The sequence below is a fragment of the Neopsephotus bourkii genome, unplaced genomic scaffold (genome assembly GCF_033783945.1).
Source record: "Neopsephotus bourkii isolate Nb327-2 ecotype Australia unplaced genomic scaffold, CSIRO-AGI_Nbou_v1 NB_1637, whole genome shotgun sequence".
NCBI classification, from domain to species: domain Eukaryota; kingdom Metazoa; phylum Chordata; class Aves; order Psittaciformes; family Psittacidae; genus Neopsephotus; species Neopsephotus bourkii.
The window spans coordinates 1,040,518-1,062,432 of NW_026902112.1; the positions used below are offsets into that span (position 1 = coordinate 1,040,518).

At 36.3% G+C, this 21,915-nt stretch overlaps 1 protein-coding gene across 1 annotated transcript in view; it reads left to right on the forward strand.

The window, feature by feature from the left end:
* Positions 1-21,915, forward strand: part of VWA8 (von Willebrand factor A domain containing 8) — a 181,941-nt gene that overhangs the window by 23,255 nt on the left and 136,771 nt on the right. Inside the window, exons 5-9 of the mRNA XM_061374263.1 lie at positions 11,211-11,378; positions 13,375-13,539; positions 13,950-13,999; positions 14,331-14,439; positions 17,333-17,437. Coding sequence (XP_061230247.1) covers positions 11,211-11,378; positions 13,375-13,539; positions 13,950-13,999; positions 14,331-14,439; positions 17,333-17,437 — 597 coding nt within the window. The remainder of the gene's footprint in view (positions 1-11,210; positions 11,379-13,374; positions 13,540-13,949; positions 14,000-14,330; positions 14,440-17,332; positions 17,438-21,915) is intronic.

The window sequence follows — 21,915 nt, forward strand, 5'->3', positions numbered from 1 at the left end:
TGTTACTCATCATATATGTAACCAATGTATGTTTAAGCTGTAAATGGAAAATAAGAAAATAAATCAGTGAGAACTTTGAAAATTCTGGAAGCATGGAAGGTGGATCTCATAGATAGTGATGCTCCAGCTGAGTTTTCTAACCCTACCTTTTAGTTAAAACACATAGAGAGTTACATTTAGAACTATCATACACCTTATTATAGCTTAATAATAAAAAGTAATAAAGTTTTACTCTAGGGTCTTAATTTTATTTAGTTCATTTAATGATTTTGAGTTTTGCAGATGGCTGTACCAGTTCAGAACATTACAGAAGGGTGGCACTACTTCCTTAAACCCCAGACCATGGGGTTTCAAGACAGAGAAGGCTGTCAGTAGGTAGTCTTAACAAAATATTTGCAAAAGAGCATGGATTGCTCCCATTGCTATAGGTGAGCTAAAGAGAAGGTGAACTCACACAGGTGACTGAAGATACAGTCTGTGCTTTTCAGATTTACATGCTATTTCCCTTCCTGTGGAATCTCATGCTTCCTCTTTGTGACACCCAAGAGAAGACAGCAAAACTTGAAAGTCTGGTTTCTGGAACATCCACTATATGAATTCTGTGGGTCAAGTAACATTTAGCTTCTTTAAGATAGATGAGGATTTTGGCAGCAAATCATAATATAATAATGTTATCTCACAGTTTGAGTAATAATATACTATAATGAAAGTGGCATCTTGTTACCAGAAATAACTATTAAGAGTGAATCAGCAAGTTTGCAGACCTACAAAGATTTGCAAAGTTGTCTGTGAGTGATTGGTAAGATATTACGTCTGCTTATAGCTCTTGGCACTTCTATGAAGACAGGCTGAAAGAGCTGAAACTGTTCAGCCTGGAGAAGAGAAAACTGGTGAGATCTTAGAGCAGCTTACAGTGCCTAAAGGGGTCCTAGGAGAAGAGAGAGTTTCTACAAGGGCATGTAGTGACAGTACAATGGGGAATGGCTTTAACCTGAAAGAGGGGGAATTTAGATTAGACGTAAGGAAGAAATTCTTCACAATGAGGGTAGTGATGCACTGACAGGTTGCCCAGAAAAGCTGTAGCTGCCCCATCCCTGGCAGTGTTCAAGGCAGGTTGGATGGGGCTTGGAGCAACATGGGCTAGGGGAAGATACCCCTCTCCATGGCAGGGGGTTTGGAACTGGATGATCTTTAATGTCCATTCCAACCCAAACCATTCTGTAATTCTATGATTCCATGATTCTGTGATTTAATAGAAACAGATTAAATACTGTAAATTGATATCTTGGAGATTTCAAAACATCTGGTATGTTTTAACATGAAGTTGCTGAATATGATTGCAGTTAGTTATTTAAAATAGATTTGAAAGATAGTGATTTGGAAGCAGTGATTAAAATTCTATATTGAAATTAATATTGAAAGGCTGCTGTACCAAATATCCTTGCATACAAGCATTTCTTACTACTAGAGTGAATCAAATGGGAGGATTTGGAGTTAGGGAGTTAGAAAAGATTGCTGATGAGGACAGAAAAGAAAAAGGGCTGTTTCCATCAGAAATAGGGGACCATTAAAATAAAGGTAGCCACTGAATTATTTGATTCATTCCAGTTAAAATAATGTAAAATAAAGGACTTAAAATGGGATAATCGTGAATTACTCGTTTTCATTCAGTTACTAACAGCAGAAAATTTCATTTTCTTGTCTGTACCTTGGGCCATTAATTTTGGTTTTCAGCTGTTAATTCACTGTTAAAAGCCTCAGAAATGTCATTACTGCTGTTACTGAGACAATTAAGTAACCTCTTGGTTTTATTCTCTAGTTTGTTGCATGGGTTAATTGTATTGTGTATCAAGTAATTACTTAGAATTAGTTTATATTACTTAAATGTTTAAATGGCAGATTCAAATTTTGCTTTTATTACTAGAAGAGTTTGTCTTGCAGAGTGGATTCTGTTTCTGTAGCTCTTTGTAGTAGAGCCATCAACTTGATTGAACCAGTATGGAGATTCTATTATCCGTCTGTATTTTCAAAAAATTAAGGAATTAGATTTTGTATTATTATGTCCTTTTTTTTTTCATTTCTGATGCAGTTTTTGTTGTGTGTGTAGATATAAAAGGTACACGTCTGGTTTAAACTCTTGTTACTGCAGCCTTCTACATCATTATTTATTACATCTAAGGAAATCCTGCATCATTGTAATGTAGTGGCTGCAATTGTGAGAGTAGCTAAGCCAGTTCATTAGCATTTGAGAGGTGTGTTGCTCTAGGATTGTACCACAAAACATATGGAATGCCCAGTTTGTTTACCCTGTATCTTCCAGCTTTTGCATTAAATGAAACAAGCTTCCCAAGAACAGATCACTTAATTAAGTCTCAGTCTTTTCTGTTTGGGGCAATCAAAGTGGCTGAGGTTGGAGTAAGTGGGAAAATGTCATATGGTATGTGCTGAAAAATGACAGGTACTATGTCATGTTTTGGAAGATTTGCTGATTAAGCTGGATCTACCAAGTGGGTACATATGTATGTCACTGTCATTTCTGTAGGTACAGAATTAGACTCAGTTTTGGTGTATCTTTGAGCTATGTGAACATACTCATTTTAATAGAATACTTACTAGCATCCTAAGTTATGCAATGATAAAATATGAAATTAATTGCCAAGATATCAGAAAAATTATCTTCTACCGTGGCTTGAAAGACTTTATGTAGTAATCAATTAAAACACTCAGAGTGACAGAAATGACAAATTATTCTGTTAAATGAATGTGATATGAAATCCCCTGGAGTAGCACTACACAGATTTGAGTTTGGTTTCTTTTAATCAAAAAAGATTAGAAAGGGAATTATAAAATGAGACATGAGATTAATTGAATTAAATTATAATTGTATTTGTGAGTGTGTGTATTCATATGCATATATGTGTGTATACATATATACATATGTATGTATATGTATACATATTAAAAAATTCTATACTGAAGAGATGGATAAGAATAATTCAGCTTATAAAAAAATTAACCAGTGATTGCAAATTATATAATTCTTTCACTTATTAACTTAGTATGTTGGAGGTGACAGTGGGTTTTTGGCAAGCTGGTGAGTTAGCCACAGCAAAGACACTGTCAGAAAGTATAACTTAGTTGACTGTCAGTGCAGTCTGTCTGTCTAGCACAGGGAGCTAGATAGCAAAATCTGTAGAAAGAAGAGGCAAGCAATAAAGTGTTCCAGAAGTATGAATGTTATTATTAATTTTCTATCCAACATTGAACAGAAAGAGGGAAATATTAGGTAGCAACCATAAGTATTTGGATGAAGTTAATCTTTATTGGTGTTGACATGATATATCTCGAATCTAAAAAGAAAATGCGTAAGAACCCCTGTAGAGTAGCCTCTTAACTCATAGAAGTGATTTTAATAATTCACAGTACTTCTTTTATATTTTTAAGTGTGTCAGCATTTAACTGGATTTGTTAGGTTAGCAGTTCAGATTCTAGTATGTTGTTTCAATGTAGAGGGCATATAGATGAATGTCTGCAATGTAATGTGAGTAATATTAGGACTATGTATATACGATTCCTTATAGATTTAAATCAAAGGAGTACGGTTCTTTTTTTCTTGTATCTATGTTTCAGTTCATAGTATCATAGAATGGATTGAATTGAAAGGGACCTTAAAGATCATCCAACCCCCCCCATAATGGGCAGGGGCACCTTCCACTATATAAGGTTGCTCAAAGCCATGTCCAACCTGGCCTGTTACAGGTACATATTTACTTCCTTTTCAGCTAGTATTTGCTATAATGAAGAAGGGGCAATACTTTGTTAAACGTGGGGTCATAACATTCATGAGCAATATAGACATGATGGATGATGCTCTGTAGTGATTTACAAGTGAAAGTAAGTTCAAAATTTTTAAATATCTGTCAAGTACTTAATTTCCTTTGTATTCTGGTACTCATCAGGAAAAACATTTAAATAACCTATCTGCCTTAGTCTTGTCCAGAAGACAGGAGTTGTATAGAATGAAGATAAAAACCCCTAGGTTCCCTTGCAGATACCTGCACTGGTAAACCTGCTCAGAAACTCAGATTCCCTGTACCTTGGCCTGGCTCTCTGCCCAAGATGCAAAATATTTTGTATGTCTGATGTAAATGTATTGTTGTACTGGCATACTTGGTGTAAAGCAGCTAAAATTGCCTGACCCTGCCTGGGTGGAGATATAATAGTTTGAAGGCACTGTTGCAAAAATACCTGAATGTGTTGTTAGGGGGAGGGGTGATGGAAATAAAACAGATCATTTGACATGTGGTAGTTCAAAAAAGGGGAAAAAAAAATCATGTGGAGGAAGCTGAAACCAATGACTATGAAATGAGACTGTTCCAGTTTTTGTCACATTAACATATTTATGATCTTATCATGTGTTGAATCACTTCCGAAGGTAAACTTTTCTAGCCTAGTTTTCTGATTCAAACCTCCAATAAATTCAGGTTGTTTCTTTTTTGTTGCTTTCCAATTCTGTGCCATGGTATTGCATCACGAGTTAGGTTCTAACCAGTTCATGCCGTTCTTCCTCACTGAAATGTTAAGTACTGCAGACAGCTGGAGTCTCTCTGGATACTAACCTGGCTGACAGTGCTCTGATATACTGCAATTTGCCTGTCATCACTGTGGTTTGGTTTGTTGGTTTCTTTTTTTTTTTTTTAATAAAAAATAAGTGAATAACAGTATTCAAATGCAACCTGCCCGCTAATTTCCCTAACCATGCAGGGGAAAATTAGTTATACAGCCCACCCAGAAAACACTTGATTAACTCAGCAGGGAGGTAGGCTGAATAGTGAAGATGTAGCCTCCACCCCCTTCCATTACAGAGAGGGAAAAACATTGAATTATTTAGTTCTTGAGTCACTTTTTCAGTTTGACTAACCACATTAGTTACTATTACATTGATTTTAATAAAACCAGAAGATCATGTTTGGAATGTGTAAGTCAGTACTTTTGTGGCTGACATGCATGGAATCAAAGAATGGTTTAGATTAGAAAGGACCTTAAAGCTCATCTAGTTCCAGCCCCCTGCCTTGGGCAGGGACCCTTTCCACTAGACCAGGTTGCTCCAAGCCCCATCTAGCCTGGCCTTGAACACTTGCAGATATGGGGCAGCCACAGCTTCTCTGGGCAACCTGTTCCTGTGCCTCACCACCCTCATAGTGAAGAATTTCTTCCTAATGCCTAACGTTCTTCCAGTTTAAACCCGTTCCTCTTTGTCCTGTCACTGTATGCCCTCATAAAAAGTCCCTCTTTGTAGGACCACCTTAGGCCCTGGAAGCTGCTCTAAGGTCTCCCCTGAGCTCTTCTCCAGGCTGAACAAGCCCAGCTCTCAGCCTGTCAAAGGAGAGGTACTTCAGCTCTCAGCATCTTTATGGCCCTCCTCTGGACTCATTCTAACAGGTCCATGTTCTGATGTTGTGGGCCCCAGAGCTGAATGCAGACCTCCATCCAGGTAGGCTCCCAGGAGAGCAAAATACTGGGGGAAAATCAGCTTCTTTGACCTGCTGGTCAAGATCCTTTTGATGCAGCCCAGCATACAGTTGGATTTCCAGGCTCCAAGTGAATGCTGCCAGCTCACTTTATGCTTCTCATTGACCAACACCCCCACATCCTTCACCTCGGGGCTGCTCTCAGTCTACTCTCTGCCCAGACTGTATTTGTGCTTGGGGTTGCCCTGACCCAGGTGTAGGACCTTCTTGAATTTCATGAGGTTTGTACTGCCCCACCTCTCAAGCATGTCAAAGTCCCTCTGGATGACGTCCTTTCCCTCCAGTGCATCGACTGCACCACACAGCTCGGTTGTCATTGGCAGACTTACTGAGGATGCACTGAATCCCACTGTCCATGTTGTAATTGTAAAATGCAAAGCTAGTTATCATCATCTACAAAGCAGAAGATTTTATAACAAAAAACAATGCACATTTTAGATGAATAGTAGGTCTGTTTGTAATCTCATCTTTGAGTGGCATTACACATTGAAACTTTTCTATTAAATACATATTATTTTACGAAAGTAGTGCAAGATTTTACAAATATTTAAGGGAAATAAGACAGCAAGTTTTTATAAAAATTGACATTATTACTTTGAAATTGTTTGAACATGACTTTTAATACACCTTTTTCTTACTACTTAATTTTTGACAAGACTTTTATTTTGGAGGAAGTGTGTTATCAGTTCAGTCCATTAAATAGTCCTCCATTTCAGCCTTGCTCAACAGCTTTCCTGTTTGCTCAGCTCATGAGGGAAAACAATAATTAAGGGATTAAGAGGCTTTAAGCCTGAACAGATATCTTGAAAGATATTTTTTGGTAGATGCGTACCATTAGACACACTGTTTACCCATCCAGCAAAGTAGGTTCCCCAGTAGGATACAGCTGTATATGCTTCACTGCCTTTAACATATGTTCTACATCTATCTTTAAATTCCTGGATAATTTGTTATTTCCACATAAGTATTATAAAACGTTTGATGATTTTATTAGTTTTGTTGCATCTTAAAAGAATGAGGTGCTTACAGTAAATGACAAGTCTTGGTCAATGTCCTCTTCCTTCCCTGGTAAAATCAGAAGTAAAATGCATATTCCATTCTGCATCTCTGTAATTTGTTTTTCCTTGTATCCTTTACTTGTTGGTTAGTTTTAATGATTTTAATTTGAAAAAAATAATGAATTGTATTTGACTTGTGGAAAGAAATTTAGAATATCCCCATTTCCTCTGAATTTTGTGATATTTGGTAGCTTCGTAGGTCACAGGGACTCAAATTAATGTCCATCTCCCCCGGAAGACAGGCTGCAGCTTGGCTTTTATAGTCCAAGTTCTGTTAGGCTGCTGCAACCAGTCAGCATCATGTTAGCTCAAAACCAGACAAAGTTTTATGTTGTCCTTACCAGCCGGTTGTTAAGGATCTCTCTTCACCGTGAGAGACATCTGGACATGACATTGTTGGGATGTTTACGAGATACAAAAGGGAATGGAAAGACTTGGGTGGATGAATTTGTGTGGGATATTGTGCGGGTGGTGGGAACAAGATACTGCATTGGAAGGGACATCTGAAATGTAGGCTGCAGATGTAGGGAAACCTTACCTCATTAGTTCTCATGTTCACTGAGCTACTTGTACTGTTATTTTTCCACATTGTAGTTATGGTTGCTCTGCTTGAGTTGTCATTACAGGGATCCAGTTTTCATCAGAGGGGCAAGTCATCTTCTGAAAAACCACCAAACTTGTCTTGAGGTAGCTTCTGAAAAATAGACTTATTACTGTTGAGCAATTTCTAGCAATTTTAATACAATTCTGCAATGTAGCCTGTATGTTGTACTTGGAATGATGCCTAGATCTGAAAAAATAAAACCCTTTAGAGTTCCCTGAGAACATTCCTCATGGATTTCAGGGCAACCAGAGTTTTCTGGTTTCTGATAAGCATTTTACAGAGAGAAGAGAACTACCATTTCAGTTCTTGTATTTTAAACTATACTGTTGAAATTTCTTGTGCCTTTAAAAATTATGTTGGTTAGCTTTATGAAAATGTCCTCCTTTCTCTGGTGTTTGTGCATTTTGGTATGTGCATTGTGGTGAGCTTTTCTCTATCCTTGTACCCTTTCTGACACTTCATCCATATGCTTATATACTTTGATTTATGTCAAAATTGGGATTTACAGCTTCCTGGATTTGTGGTCTTTTGCACTGGTCAGATGGAGGAGCTCACTGTGGTGAAGTTACAGGAAAGGCAATGGAAGTCTGCTTAGGGTTGTCTTGTTCCTAAGGTGATTTGCCTTTAAAGATAAAAATACATTCTCGTAGGTGCAGTGTGAAACCAGGTTAAACATTCCTTGTTAGGTATTTGTTGCATAGAGACATCACTTTCAGAGCAGCAGCACTGTGGGATGGGTTTTTGCTCTCAGCCCGTGGTATCTCCAGGTATTCCCTGGAGCAGGTATCCAGGTTACCATCCTTCCAGAGCCCTAGGAGCATGGGTGGGAGGCAGCAGCATCTGTCCTCCTCTGATGAGCAAAACAGTCCCTTGCTGCAGTTACAGTAACTCTGAAAGTAAATATTTAACAAATTCCCCTTTGCCTTTTAACATGAATTAATACTTTTAATCTCAGGTTTATCATTAGGGTTGCACAATATAAGGTCATCTTTCAAATTGTGCTTTATGTTAAACTTTCGAGCCTAGTGAGAGAGGGAGGCAGTGCAGCTATTTCTGAGTTTTCATTATAGAATTATGAATATTTCTTTCTTGGAAATGTTTTTAAAAAGTGAATTGCAGTGACAGATTGCAAACTTTTACTTTCCTTCCTCTGAGTTTTTTGTATGCATTTTATTTTCCATACTAATCCATCAATGCACAGATAAAAATGAAATAATGATTCAGAGGATGTCTTGTAGAATGCCTAGTTCATTGCAAAAAACCTCATTGCTCATTACCAACCAGAATGCAGAAATACTGTAGTTTGGCCAGAGATATGTAGTTGTTTCAGTCTCAAGAGCAGACTTTATGCTATTTAGCGCAAGAACTTAAGATGTAGATCAACTGTGCATTTATTTCTTTGTATTTTGAAGAACAGTTTCCCGTATTTCAGTTGTGTTTTGAAGGTACATGAGGAGTACAGTCGGGAAGAAAACCAGAGTAAATTAGCACCCAGGTGGTGTTATTGCTGTTAAGAGGTGTCTTTGATTAAGAAGTGAAAAACCATGGTTGTGCATTCAGCCATTCCTGAGGCTGATTGTAAAAGGTACACTATATATAGGTAGGTAAAGACCATCTGTAGCATACCTTTAGAAATACTATTGTACTGAGCAGTAGGTTTTTGAATAGTAAAATCTTCAGGTTAGTTTCCAAGCTCTGAAAACTGTGCACTTTTTATATTTTGGTCCTGTAAACTGATAAACAGCAGGCAACATAGTGCAGTAGGCTGCTTCTCAAGATTGCACTGCTAATGAAGAGCATCTTTTTTCTTGAAGTTAATGATTGGTATATACTTCCTGCTATTTGCTGCCTACCCCTAAAGCAGATTGTCTTCATATGCAGGTCTGTGAGAGAGGTTTATGTTGATTCTAGAAGCCTGCGATTTCAGCAAGCCTTCATCCATAGCATCCGTTTTTCAACATGAGTCAACAAGATTCTATGGATACTCAAAATATTTTGAAACCATATGAACAGAATGTGTATTTTCCTCTGGCTAGTAAAACTCAGTCATAAAGTCTTCATAACTTGTAATATGCAGAATCCAAGCAACTTGGCAAATAAATTGTTTGTTAAAGCATATTCTGGCTGTATCTCCAAACTGCGTTTAGACAAAATAGCATTTTGTTCATGCCAGGTATTGGACTGGCTGCTGGAGACTCAGGTTTTCTGTTCAAGGAGGTGGAGCAGATTTTTGAGTTGGCCGGTGACCTTTCTAGAGAAAAATGTTAGCACAACATTTGTCCTTTGTACAAACGTTATGGGATGAGGAGAGAGGAATTTTATATTGCCTCTTGGTAGAGCATGATGTCCTGAATTAACAACAGAAAAGTCAATTAACATACTGATTGCTTTTTGAAAGAATTGGAAGAGAAATAATCTGAGCACTACTGCTTCTTTAATAGATTACTCCAGGTTGCTCAGATACTGGCTTTGAGGCTAGATATTAAAATACTGTCTTTCAGAGAAGGGAGCTTGATCTTGAGATGTGTACCAAGACTTGTGAGTGCCTTTTTTATTTCCATCTTAATTACAATGTGAAAAGCTTACATTATGGTCAGTTTGCCAGTAGTTGTTTATGCTTCTATACTGTACATAAGGAGCATCTAATTAGTTTTATCAGTGTCTTATCTTTTCAAATAGATCTCCGATTCTGTTGTGTGCTTTGTACCATGTAGCAATTCATTTGTTGTGCTGGCCTGTTCTTTGTTTCTAGTTTATGCTTATGCTTTTGTTCTTTATACATCTGCTTTCACATGTAGTTTTTTGTTGTTACTTTTTGTATTTTGATACTCTTCATTATTCTTCCTCATGTTTTCCTTCTTTCTGGCCCAGTTTTTGGCATGTATTGTGTTCATCAGAGATTCCCATCTAATATTATATGAAAGGTTCTTCTGTAAAGTTAATGGGAGACATAGCGGGAAAAGACTTCATTTATTCTCCTTTGCAGCTGTGCTTGTGTCTAAAATTGTGTTAAAATGTAATAGGAATGCAAAGGAAGACTCGTTGGTTCCTCTTTGGTGCCTCTAGATGTTGCCTATGCCTAAATCTGCCCCTTAATTATGTGATTAAACTTCTGCAAATGGGAAGTAGACAAGAATGCATTGAATTCCGGTGTCTTTTGCTGGACAGTAATTGTGAATATTAGATAGGAAGTGCAGTTAATTTACCTGAGTGAATATCATTGACTGCAAGTTACACGATTTTACCAGTGCCGGAGTTTAGTTTTACATTTTAGCTCCACATTAGGCACTTAAATAAACAGCCACATGTTGTCAACTAATAAAGTGAAATACAGAAAAGAAGTAACTTTCTATCCCAGTGGCTCCAAGGGATTATCAGGTTAATGGCTACATTTTTATTCTGGGTTTGTAGAAGACCATGTTCTAGGCAGGGAATGTAGTTCTAAATCTTTATAATTTTATCACATTTTTAAGCATTTATTTATAGCACTATTTTGGTTTTATCATCTGTGTTTGGTTTCAATGAACTTCTGTTCTAGTCAGACTAAAGCAGTGTACCAAGGATGAATTTCACTGGTGCAGTCCAAGGCAATACCTGACTTTTTTCTAAATATTTTAATGGAATTGTAAATATGATGAACTACCTTGATTGTATGTTTGCTGTATAAATAGTTGCAGAATTTTTAGATGGCATTAAAGTCCAAAATATTACCCAATATAAAAATGAAAAGGTGCCACATATTAGTATATACTGGGTATACACTGAAGTGTTTGCAAGGTTTTACATTTTATTCATTATAAAATACTGGAACTTATTTCTGTCAGTCCCTATAATAGTTAGGAGATAAAAGTCTGGCTTATGGATGTGAGCACTAAGGCAATCAGCTACTACTGATTTCTACCGATGTGAATTTTATTGATTATTACAAAAATAAATAATGTTTTGGGAAGCACCCAGAAGTTCTTTTTCAGAAGGATTTAATGTTTATGTAATGTTTATTTTTATATTTTTTAATAGTGTGCAGTTCGTGCAGCTACTGAAGGCAGAATCCTTGTGTTGGAAGGTTTGGAGAAGGCTGAGCGGAATGTCCTGCCCGTATTGAACAATTTACTGGAGAATAGGGAAATGCAGCTTGAAGATGGTCGCTTTCTTATGTCTGCAGAGCGTTATGACAAGCTTCTGCAGGTATGGAAGTGCTGTTTGGATTTCCCATGGTCTTTTTCACGTTCTTGGCAGTGCTAGAATACTGTTACGGAGGGGAGAGTATTTATGAGTCAGATGGAGGCAGTCTCATCAAGGTTTCTGTGTTGGTTTTTTTCCTGGGGTGTTACATAGGATGACATAGGCAGGGTGAAAGCTATGTGAAAAGTCAAACTGCTACTTGCAACAGCAAAAAGTTTTCATCTATATCTTGTCTCTTCACATGAAAAAGAGAGGTCAGCGTTAATGCTGTATGAAGCCTGTATGCTTCTGAAATGTAAAAGCCACAATGTAAGGGTAACTAAAATATACTTGAGAAAACAGATTTAAATTGAAATTGTTCACATGAAGTTCAAAACATGCTTCAGCATTGTAGTAGCCCTATTGCTAAGCTTTTAAAATGTTAGGATACCAAAAAAATGAGGTAAAGGTGAGCAAGACTATATTCTTTAGTGTTGTCTTGCCTTTAATTTACAAAAGTATATGTAAACAGCCAATCTAAATTATAGGAAATTATTAGAGAATTTTCTTTTGATAGGAAAAGGGATTTTAGCGTCTGCTGCCATTGCTGCTTTAGCCATTTTCCCAATTTTTTGGGCTTCGAGTCCTACTGCTTAAATGTGAGTGGATACTTTTCAGGCTTTCAGGGTCCTCAGTAAATCTCATCAAACAGTTTTCAGTAGTACTCTGCATCTTACTTTCATATACCGTAGCTTCTGATCACATACCTGTCAGTCTCTCATAGCAGTCTGGCACCTGCTTGCTCATCTTTCTGTCTGTCATACCTAACAGTGGTAAAGTACCTAATTCAGACCCATGTGGCACAGGAAGGAAATTTACAATAAACCTTTTGTCACTGACCCTGATGGAATGGAGTAGCCAACTATGCTGAAGTGTAGTGGATTTCTGAAAATATATCCTTATTTCTTATGCCTCTCATATGTTTCCTCTCTCATCATCTCTCATCATTCTTCTGATCCATGCCTTTCCCAAAACATATTTCTGATATTTAATTAGTAGATGCAGTTGTTAGAATCATTATCATTATATTTTAAATGTAAGCTTTTAAAATGTAACTGTATTTAAAGACTGAAAATGAGAATTCAAATTTAGACAGGATTTGGTTGCAATTATGCAAAACATCTACCTCTTTCTTTTTTCCTTTCTAACACTTTTCCTCATGATAAAATGTTTCAAAATGAGTGCCTCGGGCACACTGCTAATAGTATATGAATTAAATAAAACTCTTGCTACAATGCTAAATCTAATATTGTTGTTTTGTTGTTTGGGGAATATTTTATTATATAAGCTAATGTTCTTTTTCTCTTCTGTGTGAATAATTACTGTACATTTAGATCTGCGGGAAATGTACTCATGTATGGTTTCAAGGAAGATGTAACTGTGATGTGGGAAGACTAAAGAGTGCATTTTTTGTGTGCAGTGGATTTTTATACAATAAGTGAAACACAACGTTTAATGTCCTCATAAAGGAGCCTAGTTCTGTATACTTGTTTATAATAAAGCGTATCTTGTAAATTAAACTTTTAAGATGCACATTTTAGTCTCTTTTACAGTTAGGGGGAAAAAAGAATAAAAAAACTTGCTCATGGTAACCCACTTCTAATATTTTAGGATACAACCAATTTTGTAGTCCACTTATTTTCTGGGTTTTTTTTTGTGAAATCAATGGTTTAATAATACTTTCTCAGCTTTGACTGTCTTCAGTCAGATTGCTACAGGCCAAAAGCTGCACTTAATCAAGCATTGTCTGTGTTCATTTTTGAAAAACTTGCTTTTACCAGCCACAGATTTGAGTAGTTCAGCCCTCTCTAGCCCCTCTGAATGAAAGAAGAGAACACGGCCACATTTAGGTTGAATGATCTGTTAGACAGTCTACAGCTTAGTCACCGTGAGGCTTTAATGATGTTTTGGTTTTTTGGTTTTTTTTTCTTTTCTTGTTGCTTTATTTTAATTAATTTAGAGTCATGCAAAATCAGAGTTAGATGCATGGAAGATTGTTCGAGTTAGTGAAGATTTTCGAGTGATAGCATTGGGCCTGCCGGTACCTAAATACTCTGGTAACCCTTTGGATCCTCCCCTTCGGTCTCGATTTCAAGCTAGAGATGTTTATCATCTGCCCTTTAAGGTAAGTGTCCTAGCAGAAAGGTCGGATTATGTGTACTGAGTAGAGCTAATATTTTGACGTTATGTTTTACTTACCTCACCTTTGAAAAGAATCCTTGAGTAATAAATTTATCTGAAACGGCATTTGTCATAATGGGGCCTAATAAATTCCTGGAAAGCAGGTTTATTGTTGCCAAGGAATGTTGCAGCAGAAAAATAACCTCCGTAAAACATGTAACCCTAAAAGAAAGATTTTATAATCTTTCTTGGTTTATTTATTTATTTTTTTTATAAAATTAATTCTGTGTCAAGGAGCTAGTACAATCCACATGTCTAAAGTAGAGGGAAAAACAGAAATTGTACATCATGAGCTGTGACCTACAGTCTGATCCCCAAATTAATTTACTCTGTGATTTTATGTTCTATTTCCAGGACCATCTTCAGCTATTATATTCAATTGGATCAAACATTTCCACAGAGAGGTAATTTTTCATATTTAAAAAAAATGAAAATGGAATGAACGAGGAAAAGTGGTGTCCTTTCAGGATTCCTTGCTATTTTTGTGTCTTCTTTCACTGCATAGAGACCAGAACTGAAAGAAATTTTTTAATGTGTGTGGGTGTATGCTCACAGAGCTTTTCATATGCAGCCTTCATATAATGAATTCTTAATGCTTTAGAACTTCAATCACACCTTTCTTATTTGCACTCAGAAGTAGTTTCAGCATCTTATTCTCTATTTAGCTTTTTAGACTTTAGTATTTTAAATATAGATAGCATGTATAAAACTGTGTAATTATTTTTTCCTATGCAGAATTTCTCAGCTCCTGTCTTTTGCTACAACTCTCTGCTCTCAAGAATCTTCTACATTGGGACTTCCAGATTTTCCTTTAGACAGCTTATCGGCTGCGGTTCAGATTTTGGTATGTGCATACACATGTGCTGTGAAACTGTATGGGCTTAAAATTAGATTTGGATTATTCGTGTTGTTAGAATAAGATGAGCATTTAAAAAATAAACCTGAAAAAACCTAAGGATGGTTTGAGGGAGAAAAGCACCAGTCAGATATGTCTGGATAATACTTTAACTAAGCATATAGCATAATAGTAAAGGACAAAATATGGTATGATGGAAGATTTATGGTGTGATTAAATGTATCTTAGTTCTCAAAATGGGTTTTATTCCACTAAATCATCTTAACTGACTTCAGATGAATCTGTAGGTTACTTGATGACATTGACATAGTCAGTGAAGATAAATAAAAATCACAACCTAAAAGTTCTGATTTAGTAGTATGCATGATCATATTGGTTGCATTACCGAGACCCTGTTATTCTCCATTGACACCAAAAAGGACCCAGACCAATCATATTCAAATATGGGTGTGTGATGCAGTTAAACTGTTTGAGATGAAGCCTACATTAGGTCTTTGGGTTGGCTGGCAGATTTTAGAATAACCATAGTCAGAGAGGATTACCTGAAGATACAGGTTGTGCACACTTGAAGATGCAGTAGTTTCTGACAGCCACAGACCACCACAGGGAAATACAACTACTGCACTTTGCTGAGTTTACAGTGGCAAATCAGTCAGGTCAGGACTACAACCTAGGCAGTCGTTCTGCTTTCTGACAGGCTTTTGTCCCTTGGACTTTATGATTACATAGTAAAAAGTCAAAGTAAAAACTGAAGATGCCTCCTGAAGGAAGTCAGGGAGATGAGATCTATATAAAGAGAGAGAGGGGTTGGGGCTTGTTTATATGCAGGAAGATGCAGTCTTGCAGTCTTTACAGGAGAGTAATACACCAAGACAGTTTCTGGAACCCTCTCTCCAAAGTACCAGGTGTCTATAGAGAGGACTTTCTCTGTTTTGTCTCCTGTACAGTCGTTTTACCTATGGTACTGCTCAGCTGCAGATCACTTCTACATATTTTACTGGATATACATTAAAATATAACAATTAGTTGTATTACTGTGGTGTTCAGTCCCCTCAGTTGTGCTCTCTACTTACAGACGTATTTTTTTTTCAGAATTAGTTATACTGCATCAGAAGTTAAGGATTAAAAACCAGATTCACAGAAATGAAATGTTTTTTGAAGGGCTTTAGGAAAGAAATACATGTTGGATTCTAAAATAAATTGTAACTTTTTATTCTTTGAGCTCTGTAGTGAAAAATTATTTTTAAGTGAATGCCAGATGGCTTTCAGAGTAATGGAAAGAAAATGAGCCTTAAGCTATTATCTAAACTATGGAATGAAGGAAGCATTTTATTTCACATTAGAGAATGTGAAGTGTTATCATTGTATGACAGTGTCTTTTTTAGGTAGATGGGAACTGTTTCTTTTAGAATTAGTTTTAATCACTTGTTTTTTCTAAGCTGACTGTTCCTAGTGATTCTAGCTACAGCGTTTTTCCTTCACATGCTGGGTCACTGCCATCCTCTACTTCTAGCTTGGTTGATTCACTTGTTTCAAAGTGTGAAGGGAATACATTGTAATGACTAGCTTCTTATCTTCTGTCATGGATTCAAACAGTCCCAAATGTATTTCTTCAGTTGAAAACTCCTGCCTGCTAAAAGGGAGAATTTTTTCATTGGGTACTGTTCTGAAGAGGCTAATTTCATACAAGCCATTGTAATTATTATTAGTTTGAGATAATTAATTAAATTAATTCCTTATATATAGACAGAGCGCTTTTAAAATGCAATAAAGGACTCCCTGATCCTTTAAGCAGGACATTTACTACAGTGACTTAAATGGTTTATTTTTACTGATCTTTTTTAAATATGGAACATTATAAATAGTATTACTGATTATAAGTATAAATTGAATTATGCAATTCATAAAGTATGCATGTCCTGACTTCATTTCTAAGCAACTCTTCTTTCAGTTGGGTGCCTATGTAAATCCAAATGTATAACTGAAAATCATTTGATTTAATTTGTATTATATAATTTACTTTTTACTTGGATGAGGGCTTAAAAAGTAGTGCTAATCCACTGACTGTTTTTCACTACTGTTAGAAGAGGTTCTTAAAAATTTACAAGTCTTTTTTAAAGCAAACAATCAAGCATTACTTTAGGGTTTTTGAAATACATTTTTCCACCACCAAAGGCTTCATGCAGATGTTTCTTGAGTATTCATATATGCATTTCCATTTCTTTCTCCACTACTGCAGCAAAATTATAAAATCCTTGTCTAGTTCAGGCAGCAGCTGACAAAAAATGTAGTACTTGTAACTAACAAAGAGGTAGGAAAAAAATCATTGTTTTCAGTTTTGTGTGGAAAGTGCAAGCAGACTTAGTATCTCATTTCAAAACAAAGCAGTTGTGATCAAACTGTTCAGAATTTCTAAGAATTGACTTATGTAGAATCTGTACAATGTGATAGAATAAAAATTCAACACTAGAAACTGCTGTGAATGTGTAGATCAGTATTTAATATAGATTTCTTGTCATATTGATTCTTTCTTGGTAGTACTATGAATCTTGGTTACCTGTGGTGGAATTTGTCTCTCTGATCTTTAAATATCTTTAGATATCTGAGCGAGTTACTGTAGCTTCCATATATGCACAGGAAGGAAAGTAATTTTTAGGATCTGGTGGTTCTAATCTACTTGAGACATCTATATTATAATGAATTGCACTTGAGAAATGCTTGTTTTGAAATCTGATTGAATACTGAGTGTAGTGGTCATTTACGTACTGCCCTTGCAGTTTTATTCGAAGTTCAGCACTATGTAAGATTTTTATGTTAATGGATGATGATTGAATGAGCCAATAATTTCTTTTTTTAATTTATGTTATTTAATTTGAATTAGGATTCCTTTCCTATGATGTCAGTCCAGCATGTTATTGACCGGCTTTACCCCTATAATGTTTTCCTTGGAAAGGAAGGCAGAACTGCAGTCAAAGATGCATTAAAAGTAAGTATTGTACATATATACTATAATTCCAGGGAGCGATGGATTATGACAGTAGTTCTCCTGCCTGAAGTTTCCTCACTACTTCTGTAAAGAAAAGAAATTTTAGGTAAATTAAATGGCTATATTATTGCTGATGCTAAAACAGTATTTAAAAAACCCCAAACTTCATAAGCTAGTAGATTTCATTATAGTGAAAGATGAATCCTGTGTGTTCTGTAGAATATTTAAACCCCAGTTCAAAGTCTGCAGAAGCCCCTCATTATATAAGCAGTTAATTAACTTGAGAGTAGCTGCTTACATGGTTATGTGGTGAAATACTTAAATAAAGTACTTCAGCATTTGAGTTTTAAGAGGAGATACTAAAATGACAATAGAGGCCACATGCAGCAAAATAAATTCAGTATAGCATGATTATAGATGATGTTAATCTCTGGGTTTGGTCTGTGTTAGTCTTTTATTGTTTGTCGTTTCTTGATATGTTTTGTTGTTTTGTTCATGTTTAATAATAGTTTAAAAAGCCTACAGTTATGATGAGTTATTCCATTTATCCTTTTAAAACATCAGTGCAGTGCCAGCTTTCTTTTGCTTTTGAATATGTTGTAGGAGTCATGTATGCTGTTGAAAATAAGCATTCACATCTTAGAGCATCTTTACCAGTTCTCTCAGTCCTGAAAATTAGAAGCTATTTGTACGTGAATATTTAGATATAACCAACTTTGTAGCTAGTGAATTTTTATTTTTCCTAAAACCAAGTCTGTGTGTCATGAAAATGTTTGTAGCCCATCCCTGCTGACACCTTCCATATGCTGCCTTTTTGCATTGGAGCTCAGTCCTGTATTCCCTGTTCAACCAGGCTGGTCTCCTACCTGTCTTACTGAGTTTGGGGGTGGACAATCCTTGCATTTGAAGTTGACCTGCCAGCTTTCATGAACTTTCAAAGCTGCCTCCAGTGGGGTCCTACATACCACTTCTCTGAATAAGCTAATCTGGCCTGAAATCCAGGATCTGTACTCTGTTACTTGTCTTCATCACTCCCCCTTGGGATTTTGAACTCCTTTATTTCATGGATAGTACAGCTAAGGCTGCTGTTGATTGCCACATCCACAGCCAATTGCTCCTTGTTTGTGAATAGCAGGAGCTGTCTGTGCATCACTCCTGCCAAGCCAGTGCAGTGCCTGTGCCAAGCCATCATTCCAGGCAGCCTCAGAAACTGAGATTGATTATGCTGTGTTGCCCTTCCACCAGATATCAGGGTGATTGAAGTTGCCTATAAGAGCCATGGTATGGGTGGAAATAGACTCCTGTCTGCTAGCAGAGCAGTAACAGTCATTTCTATTCTTAATATGCCTTTATTTTAATCCCTTTATGTCATTTTGGTTTCCCCTGTCAGTTATAAACAGTGAATGTCTTTATGTTCGATACCATCAGCTTCCTCCATTTTTTCATTTAATTTTATGTGTTGTGCATGGTTTTGCTTCCTGTATAACACAGGTTTATTTGACTACTAAAATACCTCCTTATCATTCGTATTTTTGTGGGTTAATTTGTCTTTATTTTTTTAATATACTTTCTCGTTACTTTTCATATAAGCTTGTACCATTATGTCAGCAAGTGCACATAATCTTAATCGGAATTTTATTCTGATTGCACACAACGAATCTTGTTAAGGAATAAATCTCAAGAAATACAGAAAATAACTTGTTTTGCTAAGGAACTTCTGTTTGCAATGATGTTTTAGTAATAGCAGTGCCAAAACTGTATTAAATACGGGTAAGAAATCTTTTTTCAGTTTCATAAGAAATATGAGGGAGAGGAGTTTGGCCAAAGCAAGGTGATTTCTTACTGTACCTTCCTACAGATACCCAGAGAGTGTCCAGCTAATATTTGCCATTAAATACTGTATAACAGAATACAGTCAATCCAGTAATCTGGGAGGTATCAAGAACTGAAAAATAAATACTTACAGTGTATTGCAATTGATGGGTTAATTTGTGTAAATTGAATGACTTCTTAACAGCAGCTATCATTTAAAGAAAATAAAAAAATCACATAACAAAATATAATCTATAGGCATCAGACTTGGAGACAGATATGGGGAAGTAGTAATCTAGCTGATAATGTATCTTATTTTCAGAAGATCTTCCCTTCCAGTCTGGCTGTTGGAACTGAGAAGTGAGGTAGCCAGTGGTTAGGCTAAGCAACTAGTTTTGGCAGCTGTTAGACCCCGTGCATAATTCTTGAGGAGGTCATATTCTGAAGGCACTGTCTTTCCAAACCTTATCTTTAACCTGGGTAAATCTTTTCTTTATGTGCCTCCTTGCCAAGACTCCATCAAGACCTAGGTATTCCTCTTAATCCTTATTCTCAATAATGAATTAATGTGAAATACTGACTTTTACCTTCCCTGTGAGTTAAAGTAGCTTTTACAGTGCTAGTCTTGGGTGCTTAAAGATGCTTTGAAATTCAAATCTCTTTTTGAGTGGATCTAGTTGGAATTAAAATCTGATTTGGACTTAACTCTGTTTATCAACTGATTTTTTTTTTAATTTGATAGAAATGTCTCCTTATGTCAAACTAGTTAACATCAAAAAATCTGTTATGGATTGCACACTAATCCAGGATCAGCAGTGATCTAGAGAGTTGCTTATTGTATAGAACATTTGTACAAGTGCTACAGTTTGCAGTATTCATTAGTTCATTAGTCTGCAACAGACAGGACAGAGGTACCAAAAAAACTTGAGAATGATGTGCCTCTGAATACCCTCATTTGAAGTTTCTACACTTTGGAAACTATCAATTTCCATTCTGATTTTTAAAGAAGACCTTAAACTTAGAAGGCCTTGCAGAGGAAAATATGATTTGCTTTGAATTCTGGCCTTTAAAATTACTCTGTACTTGTGTAAAATACTGTCATGAAAAGTTATTTTGACAGATGAACATTTGAAATGTGATTGCAAAAGTTAAATAAATATTTTTTTAAGCTTTTTCTCTACAAGAATTTTATATAAAGAAATTGCTGCTTGCAAGGAAAACAGTCTCTAGTTAAACATTCCCAAACAATAAGCTTAAGCACATATATGTCTCCCACACTATTGGAGTTTTCTTTATACTACTGCTAGGCATTTATAAATCGGGTCATCTTCATTTAGTCTGAGTTTGGTGGCTTATAAGATACTGCAACTATTCTGTACTTAGTTCCTCATTGTTCCATAAAATTTTAGTATGTCACTTCAGATTCATCAGAGATTTTGGGGTTTGCTTTTTTAATTCTCACATGCCTTTTGCCTGCCTTTTTTCCCCCACTGTTGGAAACAACCTCTGATGGTTTTAGTGGTTTGTTTTTGTTTTTTTTTCACCTTCAAATCAAGAGAATCTTCCCATCAGAGTTTAGAAGCAATGTAGATCAGGTTTGTCAATACATGAGCATGTCCCTTTTAGCCTGCTACCCTAGTGATTAACTTTGCTCTGAGGCCATTCTCGATTATTTTTTTTTCATGCCTGGATTGATTCTGTGTTTACTGTCTTGATCTTGTATCGAATCGAAGCTTCTTTGTTCCCTTTGACTCATTTTTATATTATTTTCACACCCACTTTAATCATAGCTCCTTGTTGAAAACTTCCCCTTGCAATAGGGAGTCTTCAGAGTACATAGGCACTCTCTCGTGGGGAGTAGGCTAATAGTTAGAAAACTGGAATCTTTTTTATTGTCAACATTTTTGTTCACTTGTAAGATATTTCTGTTGCAAATTTTGGTCTAAGGAATATCATCTTTCCCTTTTATTTCCCCCAGAGTAGGTCGTAATCTTTGGGGTTTTGCATTAATGAATGGTCTTAATGCCAGTACATACCACTGTACTGGAATCTGTTCAGGCTTCACTGTACACCCATCTTGCACTTGCAGTTCTAAGGTTGCTTCTTGTGAAACAGTTCAGTCCTCTTGTTCCTTGAAAAACTCTCTTTACTTCCCATGCAGAGAATCTTTAAGAAAAATTAATTGCTTTTGGATGCCTCTTTTGGATAGCTTAGTTGTCTTGTGGGTTCAGCACAGTGGTTATCTGCAAATAAGTCTCATTTAAGCTCTCTGCCTTTGACCAGCTGCATCACCAGCATATTCTGTGGTTTCAGTGCTGAGACATTACTGATCACTTAGATACTTCCACGTAGTCAGAATGCCTCTTCTTCCTTTTTTCTAATTTTTACAGTTTGCCTTTTCTCACATGTTTCTAGGTGTGTAGAATGTAGCCTGATAATTATGAACTGCCAAACCACTTTTTTTTGATGCCTAGGCTTCTTTTTTTCTTTCCTCTTGAGTCTGAGGCACTGAGTCTCTTAACTTTCTGATACTGAATGCGCTCAAAAGTTGTCCTTCCAAGCCACAAATACTTTTTCCTTTGCAGCTATCAACTTGGACTTTGTGTGGAGGAAGTTGTTTCCGGCTCAGGCAGAAGTATGTTTAATGTGTTGTACATCCATTTCAT